The 22,720-nt window shown below is 40.3% G+C and overlaps 1 protein-coding gene and 1 non-coding gene across 2 annotated transcripts in view; both read right to left on the bottom strand.

The window, feature by feature from the left end:
- Positions 1-12,399: 12,399 nt before the first annotated feature.
- LOC143402739 (U6 spliceosomal RNA) lies at positions 12,400-12,504 on the bottom strand. Its single transcript, XR_013091793.1, has one exon. It is a non-coding gene; the product is annotated as a U6 spliceosomal RNA (small nuclear RNA).
- Positions 12,505-16,689: 4,185 nt separating this feature from the next.
- The window catches only part of Slc17a5 (solute carrier family 17 member 5), a 54,112-nt gene continuing 48,081 nt past the window's right edge, over positions 16,690-22,720 (bottom strand). The window contains exon 11 of the mRNA XM_076859996.1: positions 16,690-16,778. Within this exon, the coding sequence (XP_076716111.1) occupies positions 16,722-16,778 (57 nt within the window). The 3' untranslated portion in view covers positions 16,690-16,721. The remainder of the gene's footprint in view (positions 16,779-22,720) is intronic.

Here is a 22,720-nt window from a genome sequence, read left to right as displayed (position 1 = left end):
TTCCACTCTTCAACAGACTATATTTAGAAGGTTGCTGGTTATAATTTCCAAAATCATTATGACTTCCACTTCCATAATTTCCTCCTCCAGAGTTGTCATAACCACCTCCATAGCCCCCACCCCGTTTTCCATAGCCAGATCCTCTACCACCATAGCCTCCTCTTTCTCCTCCATAACCAGGGCTACCTCCAAAATTGCCACGTCCAGGTCCTCCTCCAGATCCATTAAAGCCATCCCCAAATCCACGTCCCCTTCCATATCCATCAGATCTTCCTCTAAAGTTGCCTCTTCCACTCCTGGAACTTTGGACTTTTTGCATTTCTTGTCTAGACAAAGCCTTTCTTACTCCTGCATTATGACCATTGATGGTGTGGTATTTTTGCAATACAATTTTGTCCACAGGACCAGGGTCATCAAAAGTAACAAAACCAAAGCCTTTTTTCTTTCCAGAATGCCTATCGGTAATTATCTCAATGGTGTCAATTTTTCCATATTCTTTAAAGTAATCTCTAAGGTGGTGTTCCTCGGTATCTTCTTTAATTCCGCCAACAAACAGCTTCTTCACAGTCACAGGAGCCCCCGGTTTTCCAGATTCCTCTCTTGCCACAGCTGGTTTTGGCTCAACCACTCTCCCATCAATTGAATGAGGTCTTGCAGCGATGGCAGCATCAGCCTCAGCCTTGGATGAGAATGTTACAAAACCAAATCCTCTGGATCTTTTGCTTGCAGGATCCCTCACAACCACACAATCTGTAACTTTCCCCCATTGCTTGTAGTAGTTTCTTAAACTTTCTTCTGTGGTTTTAAAACTTAAGCCACCAATAAAGAGTTTACGGAGGTGTACCTTTTCTCTCTCCATCGCAGACTCTGTGGCTTCAGCCCGATTTCCCGCAGGCAGGCAAGTGAGATAACAGAGATCTCTGCAGACAAACACCAACCGGACTGTCCTGGCGCTGGAGTGACAACTGCCGCTGAAGAGCACCTCCACAAAGGACCCTCGCTGCTGCTACTGCTGCTAGAGCCGCTGCTGCTGCTTTACTAGAGCCTTCCTCCAACTCACTCCAATTTATAGTTAAAATGGACTTGCTCCTCCCTAATCTCTCCCCTCCCTAATCTCAGGGAAATGGGATTACCTTTTTTCCCCGAATTAGGCAGATTTATCTTGTCCTTGAGTTCACACCCACCATAGGAATGAAGTAATCCAGACTTTGGGGAGGGTATCAGAAGATCTCAGAAATGACTCTCTCCCAAATTAACAAGTGAATTATAACTCCAGACAGAAAACCTGTGGAATGTAGCCTTTGAGTCACCTCTTTAAAAGTCCCTTGTTCCTGCTGATGGACAGAATCACAGCCTTTAGGACAGGTGTCCCCTGTGTTTCTCCTTTGCTAGCAAAGCAAAAAATCGCCTCTTTTTTCCTTTTTTCTCAAAACCGTGTCCTCATTATTGATTGGCATCAGGGACAAGGACCAAGCTTTTAGCAACAAAAGGAAGCTTGCTGCTGTGTTGTTTTCGGCATGTCCCTGGCATGTTCTCAGCCCACAGATAGAGTCAATTTTTCTTTGCTCAGCCAGTTTCATGGCAAATTGGTTGTGCAAAAGAGCTGGATACAAAGTATCCATACTTCAGTTTGTGTCCACTAGGCCTGTTGTGTATATTTTCTAGAAAATGCTGGGGTGGTATGACTGAACATTTTGAAGAAGAGTAAGTGAGGGGCCAGGACAGTGACACATGCCTGTATTCCCATCGGCTCCGGAGGTTGAGACAGGAGGATTGTGAGTTCAAAGCCAGCTTCAGCAGAAGTGAGGCACTAAGGAACTCAGTGAGATGCTGTCTCTAAACAAAATACAAAATAGGGCTGAGTATGTGGTTCAGAGGGCAATTGCTCCTGAGTTCAATCCCTGGTACCCTCTTACCCTTCCAAAAAAAAAAAAAAAAAAAAGAGTAAGTGAGGGAAGCTGAGCAAAGGTGGCTGAGGGAATAGACTAGCAACCAAGTATTTGGATTTAGACTGCCAAGGATTATTAAATTGAGATATAAATAAAGTGAGCTCTTGGCGTGGCCATGGATTCAACAAACCATTGGGGATGCTCAGTTTCATATACCATGCAAGTCAGAATGAGAAACAATGGGTTCAAGGTTTTCACCCTAAAGCTACTGCAAGAGCCCCTGATACTTTAGAATAGTGTTTGTCACACTTCAGGATTCATTCACATTTCCTGGAGTCCAGGTTAAAACAGAATCCCATCACAGAATTTGTGAATTACTAAGTCCCACCCAGAATCAATACTTTGCATTTTAAAATAAAATAAAAAGGTCTGAGGATGTAGTTCAGTGGTAGAGTAGCCCTGGGTTCAACCCCAGTACCACAAAAAGAAAAATGAACCAGTGACTTGTTACCATCATGGAGGAGCCCCAGAGCTACGTCAGCATACTTCCAAGCCTCATCCTGTCAGCTACAAAACCAGTTCAGAAATGTTTTTTCCCTAGTCATTTTGCCCTGTGTTATGAATATCCAAGTTAGTTTATGTGCATAGTTGTAATAGTTGACCAAGTATGCTTTTTGATATAATAATGTCTTTCTAAATCAAGAACACCACTACAGGGGCTGGTAGAGCACTCACCTAGCATGCACAACGCCCAGGGTTCAATCCCTAGCACCTGGAAGCGGGGAAAAAAATCAAATACCACTACGTAGACTATAGGATAGTTTCAAAGAATTCATGTTTATAAAATGGATGCTTTCCAAGTTGGCCTCTCTTTGGAAAGATGGTCAAACCCTATGGGCCCCCAGAGTTCCAGGGCAGCCAATCTTGTTGGTGCTTCTTTACTACATAACTTACTTTTTTTTTCTGACTCCCTTGGTGTTGCCATTTTCCCCTCAGCTCACGTGAATGTCACACTGGCCACAGCATCTTGAAAAATTGTGGCAGTACAGCAGTTTGGGAACGGAACAGCAGGATTAGGGCAAGGCATGATGAGTAAGTATACTTTCAACCAGGAATATCCTACATTGTTGGAAAAATTACTACCTCTGCACTGAGATTGCTCCAGACTGCAGAGGCACACAGCTGTAGGGACTCAGATGAACCAAGAACCCATTGTGGAAGCTCAGTTGTGTTCGGCACACATAATCAGGAGTCTCTCTGTTTATCTAAATGCATACTTATTAAGTGCTTCCTCTTTGGGTATGTTTATCGTGCTTCACCATTTTCTGTATGTTCCCTAATGGCACACAAAGATTAAATTATTTTAAGTATAGCTTTGTTGTGCCACATGCATTTATTCACTCATTTATCTGTTCATTCTCAGTCACTTGTCTACTACACATTAATTAAATGTCTGGCATCATACTTGACGTTAGAAGTACAAGATGGGCCAAGCATGGTGGTACAGGACTATAATCCCAGCTGCTCCAGAAGCTGAAGCAAGATCACAAGTTCAAGGCCAGCCTCACAACTTAGTGAGGCCCTAAGTATTTAGTGAGACCCTGTCTCAAAATCAAAATTAAAAAGGATTAGGGATGTGGCTTACTGTTAAGAGCCCCTGAGTTCCAAAAAAGGAAAAAAAAAAAAAAACAAAGAACAAAGATGAGTAGATTATAGTGTCAGATCAATAGGGCTCTCAGGGTTCTAGAGGAGACAAATGTGAAAGCAGATAATTCCTACAAAGCTATAAGGAGTGACAGGCAGGTATATACAAAATACCCGACTGATGGAGCCCCAAAAAATTACCCGGAGGAGATGATAATGGGTTTTGGGTAGGGACCCCAGTAGGGAGACTCTAATCTAGATCGAGGAAACAATGTGTATAAAGACAAGGAGGTAAGAAAGCAACTGACTTGCTCATGGCTGCCTGTGGCCAAGGAGTGGCAGCAGATGGAACTGGAAAGGTAAGCAAGGACATCAAGTAAAGCAATTGCCCACAAAACTAGATAAACCCGCTTTCGCCCTGGATAGTATCATTCAGAATAGATTGGTTAAATATGCAGTAGGAAAATTTCAGAAAGTATGACACAAATAACTGGGGGTTTTAGTATATTAATTTTAACTTTAAAATTTATTAACCTTAAAAACAGTCATATTGTTGGAATATTATCACTGTCATAGGAAAAAGGTTAAGACTCATCAGAAGGGGATTGTTCCCATTAGACCAAACAATATAAATTTTCTCCAAGTTTGTACAACTTTCTTTTGGGTGCACTCTACAAATAGACTACATCTTAAGCCCTTTTTATTATTATAAGATAGGGCCATGCTAAGTTATCTAGGCTGGATTTGAACCTGTCATTCTCCTTCCTCAGCCTCCCAGATTGCTGGGATTACTGACATGAACCACTTTTACCTGATTTGGGACTGATTAGTTAGCTTATCAATATTATTTTTTTAATATTTATTTTTTAGTTGTAGTTCAACACAATATCTTTATTTTATTTATTTATTATTATTATTTTTTTTTTTTGTGGTGCTGAGGATCAAACCCACGGCCCTGCTCATGCTAGGTGTGCATTCTACTGCTGAGCCACAACCTCAACCCAGTCCAGATTATCAATGTTAAAATTTCTCATTTCAAATTTATACTTTTAGTCTTGACGGTCTATAGAAAGAGTGATGTTCTCATCAAAATTTCCTTTCCTTTTACAATTTTAGTATAAATTAAGTTTATCTTAAGCACAATCATACAGTTATTCTCTGATATGTAACTATCAAAAAATTTTTTTTCATACTATTGAGTGAACCCAGGAGTGCTTTACTGCTGAACTACGTTTCCATCCCCATCCATTTTTTTTTTTTTTTTTTTGGTATCAGGGATTGACTGAGGGGTACTTAACCACTGAACCACATCCCCAGCCCTTATTATTACATTGTTGTTGTTGTTATTCTATTTTTGAGACAGGGTCTTGCTAAATTGCTTAAGTCCTAGTTAAATACCTAAGGTTGGCTTTGAACTTTGAATCCTCCTGCCTCAGTCTCCTGAGTTACTGGGATTACAGATACGTGCCACTGAGACAGGCTTAGATTCTTCTTTTTTTGTAAAATATTTTTAGTTGAAGAGGAACACAATACCTTTTATTTGTTTATTTTTATGTGATGCTGAAGATTGACTTCATTGCCTCACACATGCTAGGCAAGCGCTCTACCACTGAGCTACATCTCCAGCCCTCAGATTCTTTTTAGGCAGATTTCCTTACAACATTCAGATGCATTTGTGTTTAGTACAAAAGAGAAAAGGAGCTAGGCTCGGTGGTTCACACTTGTAATCCCAGCAGTTTGGGAGGCTGAGGCAGGAGGATCACAAGTTTGAAGCCAGCCTCAGCAATAGCAAGGCACTAAGCAACTCAGTAAGACCCCATCACTAAATAAAATACAAAATAGGCCTGGGGATGTGGCTCAGTGGTCAAGTGCCCCTGAGTTCAAAGTTCAATCCTTCCCCTCCTGCCCCTTCCCCTCAAAAAAGACAGGAGATGCAGTCTTTTTTTTTGGGGGGTGGGGTGGGGTGGGTACTGGAGATTGAACCCAGGGGTACTTAAACACTGAATCACATCCACATCCCTTTTTATTTTTCATTTTGAGACAGGGTCTTGCTAAGTCACTTAGGGCCTCACTAAATTGCTGAGGCTGGCTTTGAACTTGCAATCCTCTTGTCTCAGCCTCTCAAATTGTGGAAATTACAGGTGTCTGCCACAAAGCCCAGTAGAATATTTCAAACATTTAAAAGTACAGCAACTAATATGTTACCAATATAATTAGCCTCTAGGTTTAACAGATAGTAATTTTTCTTTTTTTAAAATTGAGCCCTCAAAGTTGAGAGCAAGCTACGTATGGTAGTGCCTTTTCCTACAATCGCAACTACTCCTTGGGCAATACAGCAAGATCTCCTCAAAAAAAAAAAAAAAAAAAGAAAGAAAGAAAGAAAAGAAAAAGAAAAAGAAAAGGAAAGGAAAGAAAGAAAGAAAGTAAATAAAAAGAAACAAACCCATGAGCACTTTTTTCCTTATAAAAAGAAGTCATAACCCAGGCATGGTGGTGCATGTAATCCCAGGGTCTCAGGAGGCTGAGGCAGGGGGATCACGAGTTCAAAACCAATCTCAGAAATTTATAGAAGCCCTAAGCAACTCGGTGAGACCCTATGTCTAAATAAAATACAAAAAAGGGCTGAGGATGTGGCTCAGTGGTTAAGCACCCCTGGGTTTAATCCCCAATATCCGCCTCCTCCCCCCAAAAAAATCACAATGTTAAACACAGAATTTAATGGCTTACAAAGAATTTTACATTGTAGAAAATCACCCTTCCAAAGCTGAGGAATATTAAGAAGGCATTTTAAAGACTAGAAAACAGAGCCTTAAGGAGGCCTGTGACTTGCCCACTGTACCAGCACTGAGTGACAGATCTTTGGCTAGAAGTCACATAGATTTTCACTATACCACGTAGTCTTTTTTTTTTTTTTTTAGCACTGGGGATTGAACCCAGGACCCACACGTGCTAGGAAGTGCTCTATCACTGGGGTGACCTCCCTAGACCTCCACATTACTACTTTTGACTGACTGGTGCATGGTGTATTCTCTGAGACAGATTGGAAGAGTGTCTTTGTTAATTGTGGCTCTGCCTTCCCTTCTGGTTTTGGAGCTATAAGACCTGTACATTTTAAGTGAACCATAAAGTATGTTTGCCTTAGAGCAGGTTTGTACACGCACTGTAGCTGCTTCTAAGTAACATGTGCAGAATTGAGCTTATAAGCATGTTTCTTTTTTTTTTTTTTAAATAAAATTGTTTTAGTTGTAGACGGACACAATACCTTTATTTTATTTATTTTTATGTGGGGCTGAGGCCTGAACCCAGGGCCTTACACGTGCTAGGCGATCACTCTACCACTGAGCCACAACCCTAGCCCTTAGGAGCATTTTTCTATCATTCACATAGTGGCATTTCTTCAGTCCATTTTCTTATTGCTGCTCCTCTTTAATCTATGGCCCTGTGTTTGTCAATTCTGTCATCAGACTTTCTGGCCTTTCTTTCAAATGACTCATACAAGCAGTAGGTCTAGGCCCCTGCCAGAAAACACTGCCCTATCAACAGCAGAAAATGTGGCTTTATGGGATGTCTCCTGGCAAAGGGCTCCTGCTTGTTCAGCTTTGGGCCAGCCCCAGGGTCAGTCCAATCTAGGAGAGGTATTTCAGGGATGTGACAAATGTCTGCTCTGGGAGATTGTGCAAGCTCTGGCTACCTTGAGAGCACATTGCAATAGTAGCTGCTGGGGAAGGGACTTCTGTGCTCCAAAATGACATCTGCAGCTATGCTGGTGCACCTGGTGAATAAGGGATCTTTACTTCTAATTCACTGGCAATTAACACCACTGAGCCACAGAAAGATCCTAAGAGGGATCCAAAAGAATTAGCTAGGGCTGGGGTTATGGCTCAGTGGTAGAACACTTGCCTAGCACGTGCGAGGCCCTGCGTTTGATCCTCAGCACCACATAAAAAAAAACAACTAAACAAAATAAAGGTATTGTGTACAACTAAAAAATAAATATTAAAAAAAAAAGAATTAGCTAAATATCTTTCTTGTGAGGAATGCTCATGGAGGAACCTGGGCACAGGAGATTGTAGATCTAGATTTAAGAGTTAGCTCTCACTTGATGCTCTGAAAACACTCAGTCTGGTTTAAATGAAAGGAAAATATATTTTTTTCTAACCAGAAGTAGAGTGAGCTGCAGGCCCTATATGATCAGCGATGTTAATAAAGAAGCAGGCACGATGATGCACACCTATAATCCCAGAAGCTTGGGAGGCTGAGGCAGGAGGATTGCGAGTTCAAAGCCAGTCTCAGCAAAATTGAGGCGATAAACAACTCAGTGAGTGAGACCCTGTCTATAAATGAAATACAAAATAGGGCTGGGGATATGGCTCAGTGGCCGAGTACCCTCGCCTCCCAAAAAGGAAGCAGGGGTCCTTTTGTCTTCCTACTCCTTCTATCCTGAGAGTTGGCATCATCCTAATGCTAGTCCTGTCTGATTTCCTCATGGTTTCAAGATAATTTTCACTAAGACTGCCAATGGCAATCAGAGCTACAGGCTCCCTCCGTCTCTACCAACAGGTGGAAACCTCTCCAAAACAGGGACAATAAATCAGGTGCTTTGGTCTGACTGGCCCAATTTAGGTCTCCAGCCAACCACACTACTGGACTGATAATGGCTACCATGGGAATGTTGTGCTGATGGGCTCAAACCTGCCCTGTCCAGTATGCCAGGTACTAGACATTGGTGACAATTGAGCTCCTGAACTGTGGCTGGTCTGAAATAATATATGTTGTAAGTGTAAAATACATTTCAGATGTAAAAGAATTTTATACACACATACACGTAAGTAAAGCCTCTAATGTTTTTTATATGTATTATACATAGAATTTGTTTTGTTTTGGGGAGTTCAAGATGTTGAACCCAGGGGCACTTTACAGCTGAGCTATATCCCTAGCCATTTTTACATTTTTATTTTGAGATAGTATCTCCCTAAATTGATTAGGACCTCACTTAGTTGCCAAAGCTAGTCTTGAATTTTCGATCCTCCTGCTTCAGCTTCCTGAGTAGTTGTGATTACAGTGTGCACCTTTGCGCCCAGCCTGATTACATGTTTAAATGATGTTTTGGATATACTAGGCTTCTCTCTCTCTCTCTCTCTTTTTTCTTCTTTTTTACACTTCTGGGGATCAAGCCCAACGTGTTAAGCATGTTAGGCAAGTGTTTTACCACTGTGCTATCTTCCCCACTTCTGTTTTGGATATATTGGGTTAAATAAATACATTTTACTAAAATTAATTTCACCAGTTTGTTTTACTTTTCTTAATGTGGCCACTGGAGCTTTTCAGAACTTGATAGGAATAGATTCCTGAACAAAGTCACGGTTTTCTTGGTGTGATGGTATACATTTTTAATTCCAGCAACTTTGGAGGCTGAGACAGGAGAATTGCAAATTTAAGGCCAACCTGAGCATTTTAGGGAAAACTTGTCTCAAAACTAAGATTTAAAATAAAAAGAGGGGCTGGGGATGTGGCTCAAGCGGTAGCGCGCTTGCCTGGCATGCGTGAGGCCCAGGTTCAATCCTCAGTACCACATACAAACAAAGATGTTGTGTCTGCTGAGAACTAAAAAATAAATATTAAAATTCTCTCTCTCTCTCTCTCTAAAAAAAAAAAAATAGATCTCTTTATCCTCTGTTCTTTAAAAAACATAAAATATAACATAAAAAGAAGGGCAGGGGAAATAGCTCAGTTGGTAGAGTGCTTACCTTGCATGCATAAGACCCTGGGTTCAATTCTCAGCACCACACACACACACACACACACAAAAAAAAAAGGACTGGCAAGAGCTGGGTGTGGGTGTACACATATAATCCCAGCCACTTGGGAGGTTGAGGCAGGAGGATCCCAAGTTCAAAGCCGTCTTAGCAATTTAGCAAGGCCCTAAGCAACTTACTGAGACCCTGTCTCAAAATAAAATACAAAAAAGGCTGGAGATGAGGCTCAGTGGTTAAGTGTCCCTGGGTTCAATCTCTGGTACCCTCCCTCCAAAAATTTTTTTAAAAAGGACTGGCAGGGTGTTTCAGGGAGTAATGGGGATATAGCTCAGTGGTACAGCACTTATCTAGCATATGCAAGGCCCCTGGTTCAATTCCCAGTACAAAGAAGAAAAATAAAAAAGAGAGAGGGAGAGAGAAGAAAGAAAAAGAAAATTGGGGTTAGTGACTCCTGCCTATAATCCAAGCAACTCAGAAAGCTGAGGCAGGAGGATAATAAGACAGAATGGCCAGCCCTTAGCAACTTAGTAAAACCCAGTCTCAAAATATAAATAAATAATCAAATAAATAAATTAAATAAGGGCCAGGGATGTAGTTCAGTGGAAGAATGACCATGGGTTCAATTCCCAGTACAAAAAAAAAAAAAAAAGGCTTTTTTTTTTTTTAAAGTCTTTTTATAATCAATGCTTCATATTTCTTTGCAGATATTTAGCAGAGAGGATGGATGAAGGGCAAACAATGTAGGGCTATACATTCACTGAGAACTATTTATGTGGAAATGTGCTGTGCTAAGTATTGTGTGGAAAAGAAATTGCTGACTGAGTAGAGGAGATAAGATATGTGGGCCTGTGAGTGGTGTAGATAAAGGCTGTAGGATTTCAGACTTTGGAGAGATTCTGTCTTGTGTGACAATGGAATGCCAGTTTGATCCAGGCCTTGAAAGTAAATGGAATTTCAATAAAAGAAGTTGTGTAGAGAGGGATGGCTTGGGAGACTTTCTAGGTAGAGGGAAAAGCCTAGAGAAAATGCTGAGGCAGGAAAACATGGAGTTTCAGTTTAGCTTCAGGTAAGGATTACAGAGAAAGAAGATGGGGTCACACTGGCTGATAGTCTTAAAGCACTGGGGTGAGTTCTTGTAACAGCTTTTATTTGGGGATGGCTAATGGGAGCATTTATTAGAGGTATGGGCAGCAATAAAATGTATCTTTAAGTACTTTAGCCAATAAGTGTAATCAAGCCTATTTTCAGCTCTCCTATTGCCCTTAGGAAGCATTCACAGATCAGGTCAGTGCAAGTTTTAGGATTTAGCAGCACAGACTCTATAGAGTTTTGTTTGTTTGTTTGATACTGGGGATTAAACCCAGGGGCACTTTGTCACTTACCTACCTTCCCAGCCTTTTTTATTTTTCATTTTCAGACAGGGTCTCACTAAGTTGCTTAGGGCCTCACTAAGTTGCTGAGGCTGACCTCTACCTATGATCCTCCTGACAGCCTCCTGAGCCGCTGGGATTATAGGCATACACTACTGTACCCACTGAACTTTGATAAATTGCTCAAGTTTCCCAAGGTGAAGTACTAGTACCCTACTTAGGCTGGGACAAGTTTTCTGCTGTTATGTAAGTATTAATGTAACAGGACTTCACTTGATGCTTTGACTATATCCCTTGTGGCTTTGAAACTTACGTATTTCTTTTCTTTTTCTCAATCTTCTTTTCCCTAAACTTCTGCTTCCTGATCTCTCCTCCCTAATCTCATTTTCTCTGAATCACTTCTGTAGAAGCCCCACAGTCTTTGGGACAGGAGTTCCCTGTGTTTCTCCTTTGCTAGCAAAGCATTTTCCTTTTTCTCAAGACCTTGTCTTCGTTATTGGATTGGTGAGGACTAGGACTGAGCTTTCGGTTACATTAACAGCATCCATTTCCCTCCGCTCCCCCATTCCAGTACTGGGGATTGAACTCAGGGGCACTTTACTGCCCTGTTACATTCATGGCCCTTTTTATTTTTATTTTGGAGAGGGGGTCTTGTTAAGTTGCCCAGGCTGGGCTCCACCTTGTGATTCTCCTGCCCTAGCTTCCCTTGTAAATAGAATTACATACAGCCATACACCACTGTGGTAGGCTCCTTTCCCTTTTCAAAGTATTGGTTTGGATGGCGAACTATATGGTTATCTCATCTATAGGAAAAGAAGAGAGTGAAGAGGACTTAGCATGTATTAATTAGCATATCAGGGACTGTGAGTACTAGTGTATCACTGGAAAGAATTAGAGGGGCAATTTTTGAATTTTGATGATACTCTGGACTTGGGCACAGGCCAGGACCTATTATGGGCAGGTCCTGGGTAAACCAGATGCCATGGGCAGGGGTGTTGCAAGTGGAAGTTTGCCAATCCCCAATCCCTCTTTTTCTCAGCAGGGCTATGCTCCAGAGTGGCCTGCAAAGCCTGGGCTTCAGGGAGGTTCCACAGTGCCTTGGGCTTGAGGGCAGACTTCCTGAGGGCATTGGTGGAACTTTCCAACTCACCTCAGACCTCAGTTCATCCCAGCAAATGCACTGCAGATGAAAAAAAAAAAAAAAAAAACACACCTGTCCACAACATAGTCTATTGATGTTTTATTTATTTATTTATTTTTGTTTGTGTAACTTTTACTTTCCATTAACAAGATATAATTTTATAATTTACAAGTATAATTAAAGTCAGAGATTAAATTGTTCTTTGGGGCTAGTATATAAAAAATCACAAGTTTTTATGAAAATGAAATTTGATACATTGCATTGTTACTGGGTGTTTTAAATTTAATATTCTCTCATTATGTACTGATATTTTGAAGTTTAAATTTATTCTTCCTTTTCTTTTGATTATTGCCTGCATCAGCCCCAGTCACCCTTACATCAGTAGAGCACCCCAGGCATAATTGTATCATTATAATTTTTATGGGAATTAATAAGTTCTGGTTTCTCATCCCCAAATCTTCTTCATATACTTTATTATTTTTTTTTCTGGTTGTATACAAAGTATATTCACACCAATTCGTGTCTTCATACATGTACTTTGCATAATAATGATCATCACATCCACCATTATTAATAACCCCATGCCCACTCCCTTCCCCTCCAATTTGGAAAGCTTCACGAATTTGCGTGTCATCCTTGCACAGGGGCCATGCCACTCTTCTCTGTCTTTCCAATTTTAGTCTATGTGATGCCGAGGGGAGCGCTCTATTGATGTTTTAAATGTTGGCTGCACCCTCTCTAGATTCCTCGACAGTAACTGAATCCCACAGATGAAACCCAAGCTCAATAGATTCTGTATGAGGTGATTGCCTTTTCAGTTCTTCTAACCACCCAGGCCTCAGGCCAATTTCCTCCACTTCTGCCAGAAAGGGCCGATTTGTTTCCAGTGAAGTCCAAGCTGGCCTCCTCCCATTGTAGTGAATCCCTCATCCCTCTCTGGCCTGGAAGCAATGTTTTAGGATGTGGGGTTCTCAAACTTTTTATTTTATTTTTCCTGAGGACGGACTCCAGGGCCTCACACATGCTAGGCAAGCATTCTGACACTCCCCCAGCCTTTTGCCCTCTTTTTTTCAGCACAGTTTTCTCTCTCCTGCTTTCTCTAGTCTCTCTTCTCCTCTCAATCCCCACCCCCCCCATATCTCCCTCCCCTCCTGTTTCCCTTCTCCTTTCTGGGTATTGAAGACAGAGGCGCTTTACTATGAGCTACATCCCCAGCCCTTTTTATTTTGGGACAAGGGCTTGCAAATTTGCTGAGGCTGGCCTCCATCTTGGGATCTCCCTACCTCAGTCTCTTGAGTCGCTGGGATTACAGGCATAGTCCACTGCGCCTGCCTAAACATGTTTTCTTAATTTACCAGAAAACTATCCTGCAGGGCGCAGGGGTGTTCACCTGTAATTCCAACAACTGGAGAGGCTGAGGCAGGAGGATGGAGAATTCACAGGTAGCCTAAGGGATTTAACATGTCCCTGATCTCAAAATAAAAAAAACAAAAAGAGCTGGGGATGTAGATCAGTCATTAGATGCCCCTGTGTTCAATACCATACTAAATAAATAACAAACAGATAAATAATTGTAGTCTTAAAAGCTAATTTTGCATTTTAGTCTAAAAATCAAGAAATTAGGGTTTTTAAAAGGTCACTTTTTGCCTAGCATCCCTGCTGCCCCCCAGTGGACGGGGCGGGTGTAGACGCGGGTTCTGAGACCTCGCAGTGACTTTCCATTCAGCTGGAGCCGGCTCCCACCCCAGGCTGGGCTGAGTCATTCCAAATTCCTTTGTGTTTTCTCTCCCCGAGCGAGTGCGCAGAGATGGTTGCTTTAATAGTCACTTTCTTTACTGAGACAAAAGAAATCTAGTCTTTGATGGTTCTGATTCACGAGTTAGCAAAAATATGAGTCAAACTCATGTTTCCTGAGAGCTATAAATGTTTGCTTCCCCGCCTGGATGTGAAGCGCCCACCCATCGTTTCGCCACTGGAAGGCTCGAATCTGGAGGATTCCAGTGGAAAATGATCCGCGCCTCGAGTGGTGTTTTTTAGGCAGTGAAAAACGCGGTGTATTCCAAGCGCTTGAAGAGGGAGGAACGTGTTTGTATGCTTTAAAAATCTGTTCTTAATTTAAGAGTCTTTAAAAGTATAAAATCATGGACATTTACACTGTGCTCGGGAGCAGAAAGTACGAGAGCTGAATGTCAGCCTCCAGGGATGTCAGTTTGGCTTTTTGGCAAGTAAATATGGGTCATTTGGCATGGCTTGTGGGCTGACATTAATATCGACAAGAGCCACTTTGTAGGCCGCGGAAACCTCTTCAGTCGTCCTCCCTGCAGTGTGAAATTTGAGGAGGTTGAAGCCGGGAGGGGCAGGGCACTCCAGCCTGGGGCTCCAGGCCAGAGATCCTGGACTGAGCGGAAGTAGGGTGGAGTTCAGGGGCTGACCCCTGAGTTTTTCTCCTGATTAAATGATTTTTTAAAAAATTTTAAAATAAATAAAAATCCCAAGACAGAAAAAATTAAATTAACTTTTATCCATTATCCAGAAATAATCGCTGTTAACATTTTGATGCGTGTTCAGTTTTTTTTTTTTTTCTAGGCGTTTTGTTTAAACAAAAGTGGTGTCACTAAAGTAAAAAGAAATGGAAGACATAAGCCCATACAAAACATCTGTAAGCAAATGTTCATAGAAGCAGTATTTTCACAGCCAAAAAATAGAAACAATTCAATATGTCCATCAACAGATAAAGTGTTCCCATCTGACACGACTCCAGCCTGCCCCAAAACCCAAAGAACCAAAACCAAAAACAGATGAATGGTCAAACAAAAAATGGTATAAAAAATGTATTTGGGGCTGGGGATGTGGCTCAAGCGGTAGCGCACTCGCCTGGCATGCGTTCGCCCCGGTTGGATCCTCAGCACCACATACAAACAAAGATGTTGTGTCCGCCGAAAACTAAAAAATAAACATTAAAAATTCTCTCTCTCTCTCTTTAAAAAAAAAAAAAAATGTATTTGCCCTGGGAGGTGATATAAGCCTGTAATCCTAGAGGTTGAAGCAATATGAAGATAGCAAGTTCCAGGCCAGACTGGGCAATTTAGCAAGATTCTATCTCAAAATAAAAAATAAAGAGACTTGAGATGTAGCTCAGTAATAGAGCACTTGTGAGGCCCTGGGTTCAATCACCAGTACCACACACACAAGAAGAAATGACATATTTATATTGCTTACAACAGGACACCTTGAAAACATGCTAAGAGAATGAAGCCAATCACAACGGACCATTTATTATACGATTCCATTTACTTAAAGTCCAGAATCAGAATATCTATAGAAAATGGAAATTAGGGGTTGGGGTTGTGGCTCTGTGTAGGGCATTCACCTAGCATGGGTGAGGCACTGGGTTTGATCCTCAGCACCACATAAAGATAAATAAACAAAGCTATTTTGTCCATCTACAACTAAAGCATATTAAAAAGAAAGAAAAAGAAAATGGAATTAGAATCAGTTTGAGCCAAGGAGGAGGTCATAGACTCTAGAGGCTGAGGCAGATAGACAGCAGTCTCAGCAACTTAGTGAGACCTTAACCTACTTAGCTAGACCCAGTCTCAAAAAAAAAAAAAAAAAAAAAAAAAAAGGTGGGGGAAGGTTTAGGGTTACAGCTCAGTGGTAAAGTGCCCCTGGGTTCAATCCTTGATACATAAAAATAAATAAGAGATGAAAAGTTAGATTAGTGGTTGAGGGGGATAGCAAGTGACTGGTAAAGGATCTAACATTTCTTTTTTTGTTGGGAAAATGTTCTTATTAGATATCTGTTAGCTGTGTAATTCTGTGAATATATTAAAAGTCACTGGTCAGTTGCAGTGGTGCATGCCTGAAATCCCAACCATTCAAATAGCTGAGGCAGGAGGATCAAAAATTCAAAGCCAGGCTGGGTAATTTAGTGAGACTGTCTCAAAATTAAAAAAAAAAAAAAAAAAAAAAAAAAAAGGGCTGGGAATGTAGCTCATTGGTAGAGCAGCCCTGTGTTCACGGGCGCACACATACACACACACACAGAGTCATTGAATTGCACACTTATTTATTTATTTTATTGTGGGACAGGGTCCTGTTAGACAATTACCCTACCACTGAATTAAATCCTCAGCCCTGAACTATACACTTTTATTTTTTTCTTAGTACTGGGGATTGAACCCAAGGCCTGGGGCATCCTAGGCAAGCACTCTACAACTGAGTTACACCCCCAGCACTATTTTTAAAATTTTGTTCTGAGACAGCATCTCATTAAATTACCCAAGCTTCTGCCAGGCATGGTGGTACATGCCTGTGATCCCAGGGGCTTGGAAGGCTGAGGTAGGAGGATCGTGAATTAAAGCCAGCCTCAGTGACATAGTGAGGCCCTAAAGCAACTTAGAGAAACCCTATCTCTAAATAAAGTATTTTAAAACACTGGGGTTGATGGGTAAATGGCTAATTGCACAAGCAAGCTATGCTTGATTTTGTGATCTTTTTGTCTCAGCCTCCTGAGAAACTGGGTTTACAGGTATGTGCCATTGGACCTAGCTGAATTGTGCACTTAAAAAAAATTATTATTATATTTTAAGTTGTTGATGGATCTTTATTTATTTAAATATGGTGCTGAGAATTGAACCCAGTGCCTTACACATGCTAGGCAAGTGTTCTACATTGAGCTATAACCCCAACCCCTGAATCGTACACTTTTTAAAAGTGAATTTTATGGTAAGTGAATTATAACTCAATAAATCCCTAATTTAAAAAAAAAAAAAAAGACAGGTGTGATACCTGCCTATCATCCCTGCAATTTGGGAGGCAGGAGGATCACAAGCCTCAGCAATTTAGTGAGATCCTGTCTCTAAATTTAAAATAAAAGGGTTTAGGGGATGTAGTTCACTGATAAAGTGCACCCAAGTATTCATGCTGTAGGAGTTGGGGATATAACTAGTGGCCTAGTATGTATAATACCATGGCACTGCAAAAAAGAAAAAAAGAAAAAAGAAAAAAAAAAAGAAATCAATCAATCACTATAAGATATATTATGAACATTAATCCAACATTCCAAATAACTATTCTTCTGTAGCATTTTTAATTTAATTTAATTTTCAATTTTTTATTACTTTTATTTTTAATTACTAAAAGAATGCACATTCCTTATAATTTTTTAAAAATATCTTTGTTTATTTTTTAATTTTTTTTTTGTGGTGCTGAGGATGGAAGCCCGGGTCTCACGCATGCGAGGCAAGCGCCCTACCACTGAGCTACAAACCTGGCCTAAATTTTTTTTAAATACAGAAGAGTAAAAATTAGAAAATATTTTCTCCATGACCAACTTTAACATACTTAGAGTACTGACTTAAAAATTATTTTTATCTCATAGCCTTCTCTTTATAGAGCCTTATGCTCAGTGCAAGCCCACAGTCTTTATTTTTTTACTTCCCTCCTTCATCCCTCATCTCTACTCATTCTCCTCCCCTGCATTACTACCCACTCTATTGTGTTTATTATGCTCTAAATTCTGAAGTATCCTTGGAAAAACACCACTTTTTTTTTGTATTTCTGGTTAGTTTTTGGAAGTAGTGTTAACTATAAATCTTCTTGCTAAATACTTCCTGAGGTTTCTCTACATTATTACTATATTATGTCATTCCTTAATAAACATCCATTACATTTAACTTTTATTTCCCTGATGATAAACACCTGGGTTACCTCCAGCTGTGTCACAATAAACAGTGTGGTACATATGTTCTTTTATGGACTTGAGCAAGAATTATTCTGGAACATAAATTCAGTTGTGTGGCATATATATAGGGCCAAGAGGCATAATCCCATTTTGGTTCTGAATGGATTTGCCAGTTTATAATCCTCTCCACTTCTCTGGTGAAAAATAATTTACATTTCTCTACATCCTTTGCTGACACTTAATGGTATCAAATTTACTTTCTCTCTTTATATTGTGGTATGGAGGATTGAACTGAAGGCCTCTCAGTGTTAGGCAAGTGCTCTACCATTGAACTGCTTTTTTTTTTTTTTTTTAGTGGTAGGTGGACAAAATGCCTTTATTTTATTCATTCATTTGATGGCCCTTTATTTTACTCATTTATTTATACGGAATGCTGAAAATTGAACCCAGTGCCTCACACATGTGAGGCAAACACTCTACCATTGAGCCACAACCCCAGCCCTTATTCATTTATTTTTATGTGGTGCTGAGGATGGCACCCAGTGCCTCACATGTGCTAGGCAAGCGCTGTACCATTGAGCTACAACCTCAGCCCCACTGAAAGGCATTTTCATCATCATAATAAAATTATTATTTTATGCTGGGCATAATGGTGCCTTCCTGTAATCCCAGCGACTCAGGATGCTGAGGCAGGTGGATTGCGAGACCTTGTCTCATTAAAAAAAAAAAAAAAAAAATTAACAAGGGGGCTGGGTATGTCGCTCAGTGGTGAAATGTCCCTGGGTTCAATCCCTGGTACCAAAAAAAAAAAAAAAAAAAAAATTGTGACAGGTTCTCGAATTTGTGATCCTCCTGACTCAGTCTCCCAGGTAGTTAGAATTACAGGGACATTACCACTATGCACTGGGCTTTCTTTTTCTTTTGTTTTGTACTGGGGATTGAAGCTAGGGCACTTTACACTAGGATATACCCCAGGTTCTTTTTATTTCTTATTTTCAGACAGTCTCAGCTTTCTGAGTCACTGGGATTACAGGTGTGGGCCATCACGCCTGGCTGCAGTTTTTTTTTTTTTTTTGAGATGTTATCTCAGGATATTTCCCAGACTGGTTTTGAACTCCTAGGCTCAACTGTTCCTTTTCCCTCAACCTCCCAAGTAGCTGGGGCTACAGGTAGGTGCCACTACATCTGTTGTATTCAATTGTTTATTATACCACAAGATGCTACTACATTCAATTTTGAACATATCTGTTCACTATATCCTCATCTACTTTAATTTTTACTCACTTGATCATTTCAGATAGTCCTAGTACAATCCATTCTACCTTCTTCGTTCATATTCTCCTCAGATTTGGAGTAGAGGCACTGGGACTCTGAAGAATTAATATAACATAGCCCAAGACTGCCTTCTCTCAAGAGAAGCTTACTACTCATCAGCATCCATAGACTCCAGTTTAGAGTGGGACTATTGTCTGAGGAAGCTGCCCAGAAAAAAAAAAAAAAAAAAACAGAGGTAATCTATGTGAGAGTGGTATACAAATGCTGTTAGCATATGCTTGCTTCTCTGATGGTCAAGCAGGATTTGGGTATGTCCCATGATAAACCTTGTATCACTGAACAGCACTATTGCCATCTATTTCTTTTCTTTCTTTCTTTTTTTTTTTTTTTTTTTGTACTGGTGATTGAACTTAGGGGTGCTTGATCACTTAGCTCCATCTCTAGACATTTTTGTTTTTATTTTGAGACAGGGTCTCAATAAATTGTCCAGATTGGCCTCCAACTTGTGATGCTCCTGCCTCAGCCTCCCAAATACCTGGGATTACAGGTGTGTGCCACCATGCCCAGTTGAAATTTTTTTAACGTTAAAAAAACTAAGTGCATTATAGTAGGTATTGTATGGGTGATTTATACAATTTACAGACTCTAACAACATCACAATACTTCACACAAAACAGTCCTTGAGCATTAAAAAGACCAGACTATTTACCCTTCCCAGATTGCTTTCAATCTCAATCAGATTGCTGTGGAAAGCTGAAGTTTCAGACTGTGGAGGGAAACTGTAAAATGCTTACAACAAGGAGCTATTTGTGGTATGCTGAAAGAAGACTGGGACCAATATGCACAGTTGATCCTGAGAGGTGACGGCACAGTCGAAAATACGAGCATATTTCAGTTGTTCAGCCAACAAGAGTGCTTAAGAAAAAGATTTCATGCTGTATATGTGTATATAGGTATATTTAATAATACCTATATATCTATATCTATATCTCCCTTTGCCCCCATGAAAGTCTAGACTATTTTGGCTGAGGATGTGGCTGGCGGGGAGAGAGAGTTCAAGCGCTTTTTCAGCTCTGTAGGGCAATAATGGCTACTCCATTATCAGCACACGACTGGCAGTGACTAGGAACTTCTGTTTCCTCCTCCCCCAACATCAAGATAAAGTGAAAGTAAACAGGCACTCTGGAAAATTACTAGTGTTCTTCCTCCTGAAGGCACATGAGAAAAGAGAGGACAGAAAATTCATTACCTTTCTTTTTTTTTTTTCAGTTCTGCTTAGACTTAGCTTTCTGTTGCAGAACTCCTGGAAACAATTTTCTCTATTATACTTTCTCAGTAAGACCTTTTATGGTTGGCTTTTCTACTATGGTTGCTCTAAAACGCAGAGGCATCCGAAAAGATTTTGTAATCTATCTTAATTTATATTTCTACAAGAAAATTATTATTATTATTATTTTTAAATAGAAATTACATATTTACCCATGTCTATTTATCTGAGGCAGTAACATGCTTTTACTGAGAGGAACCAGGCCATTTCCTGGTGCTCTTCCTGTCTTCAAACTTAAATACTACATAAATATTTCTGTTTGGGGCAATTTTATTTTGAACAGTAATGTGCCACCCTTAGAGAGGAGGCTAGGCAATCCACTTTGCAACAGGAGCCAAACTCAAATTCAAGTAAAATTCTCTGCTTTCTTTAAAAATGAAACAAATACTGAAGTAAGAATGACCTTATAGTGATTGATTTTAGCATTTGTCTTAATTTTGGTTTTTTTTTTTTTTTTTGTACCAGGAATTGAACTCAGGGGCACTTGAGATCACTGAGCCACATCCCCAGCCCTATTTTGTATTTTATTTTGAGACAGGGTCTCACTGAGTTGCTTAGTGCCTCATTTTTGCTGAGGCTGGCTTTGAACTTGCCATCCTCTTGCCTCAGCCTCCCAAGCCGCTAGGATTACAGGTGTGTGCCACCACCATCTCTTTTATAAACCTGATTTTCAAGGTCAGTTGGCACACTCATTCCCACAGGATTTGATTGTTGGGTGAAGTTTTGCATGGAAGTTTTTAAAGGCTGGAACTTATGAAGCAGAAAAAGGTTTGATAAATAAGAATGTGAACCCTATGAGAAAAGGGGTATCCCCCTGCCCCCACCACTACCTTATCCCTGTGTAAAGAACAATACCTGGCACCTAGTGAATTCTTAATAAATATTTAAGTAAATGGAAAAAGTGTTTTGCCTATACAGAATTTAGCTATTCTCAAATACTTTTGAAGTCATTTACAAATAATTGCTTCTTATAACTTATTTTTTTGCAATTTTTTTATACCTTTATTTTATTTATTTATTTTTATGTGGTACTGAAGATCGAGCCCAGTGCCTTGCATGTGCTAGGTGAGCGCTCTACTGCTAAGTCACAACCCCAGCGCCCTTATAACTTATTTTGAGGTTTACATATGTTCACTATAAGGCATCACTTCTTCTTGATAAGAGTTAAGGTTGCAGGCTGGGGTTGTACCTCAGTGGTAAAACACCTGCCTAGCATATTTGGGGCATTGGGTTTGATCTTCAGCACCATATAAAAATATAATAAAGGTATTGTGTCTGTCTCCAACTTGAAAAAAAAAAAAAAGTTAAGGTCATATTTATCCCAGCCCCACCCCACCCTTTTGGTACTGGGGATTGAACCCAGGGGTACTTTACCACTGACCTGCATTCCTAACTCTCTCTCCCCCTTTCTTTTTTGAAACAAAGTCTTGTTAAATTGCTTAACTTGGGATCCTCCTGCCTCAGGCCTCATAAATTGTGAAGGCCCTATATCCAAATAAAAAATAAAAAGGGGCTGGGTGTGGTGGCGCACCTGTAATCTCAGCAGCTCAGGAGTTTGAGACAGGAGGATTGTGAGTTCAAAGTCAGCCTCAGCAATGGTGAGGAGCTAAGCAACTCAGTGGACCCTATCTCTAAATAAAATACAAAATATGGCTGGGGATGTGGCCCAGTGGTTGAGTGCCCCTGAGTTCTATCCCTGGTATAAAAAAAAAAAAAAAAAAGTTTGGGTATGTATCACAGTGGTAAAGAACCTCTGGGTTCAGTCCCCAGTATCAAAAAAAGAAAAAACAATGTGAAATGAAAACTTTTAATTTATAGTTCATTTAAAGAGTTCCTTAAAAAATAATTATTGAACACCTAAAACTGACTAAGCACATGTTGTGAGGGAGGCCATTGTGTGAGAATCAAATGGAGCTTGCCCTTAAAATGCTTGTGAAGGAGCTGGGTTCAGTGGCACATGCCTGTAATCCCAGTGGCTCAGGAGGGATGCTGAGGCAGGAGGATCCCCAGTTCATAGCCAGCCTCAACAACTAAGTGAGGCCTTAAGCAACTTAGAAAGACCCTGTCTCAAAATAAATAAAAATGGCTGGGGATGTGGCTCAGTGGAAGTGCCCCTGTGTTCAATCTCTGGTATTTAAAAAAAATGTTTGCAAAGAATCTAACAGGACACAGACATGTGTTCTTAAGTATGAGAAAGAAAGAGAAAGGTGATCAGGAATCAGACTGAGCCCCAGGGAGGAAAGCAATGGCACATCAATGGCCTATTGGTATTATCATTATTAATTAGCAAAAAGAGGAAATACTTAATATTTGTTAAATGAATAATTTATCTCTTCCTAATAACTGAGCTTAAATCCTTAAGCCAAACCTAAAGAACCCCAAATAAATAAATAATATAGTGTTTTAATGGATCAAAGGAAGAGATTGTCCCTCCATCAGGGAGGGTGGGAAAAATGAAGGGGTCATGAAGGAGGTGGGACTGAAGAGCAACCTTCTAGGACCACATTCCAAGCCCTTTTTATTTTAAGACAGGGTTTTGCTAAGTTGATTAGGACCTTGAACTTGGGATCCTTCTGCCTCGGCCTTTGGAGTTGCTGGTATTGCACGGGGACCATTTATCTTTTCTACTCCA

This window comes from Callospermophilus lateralis, chromosome 6 (genome assembly GCF_048772815.1).
Source record: "Callospermophilus lateralis isolate mCalLat2 chromosome 6, mCalLat2.hap1, whole genome shotgun sequence".
NCBI lineage: Eukaryota > Metazoa > Chordata > Mammalia > Rodentia > Sciuridae > Callospermophilus > Callospermophilus lateralis.
Note: the sequence above shows the minus strand (reverse complement) of the source record. Positions and strands in the feature narration are given on the sequence as shown.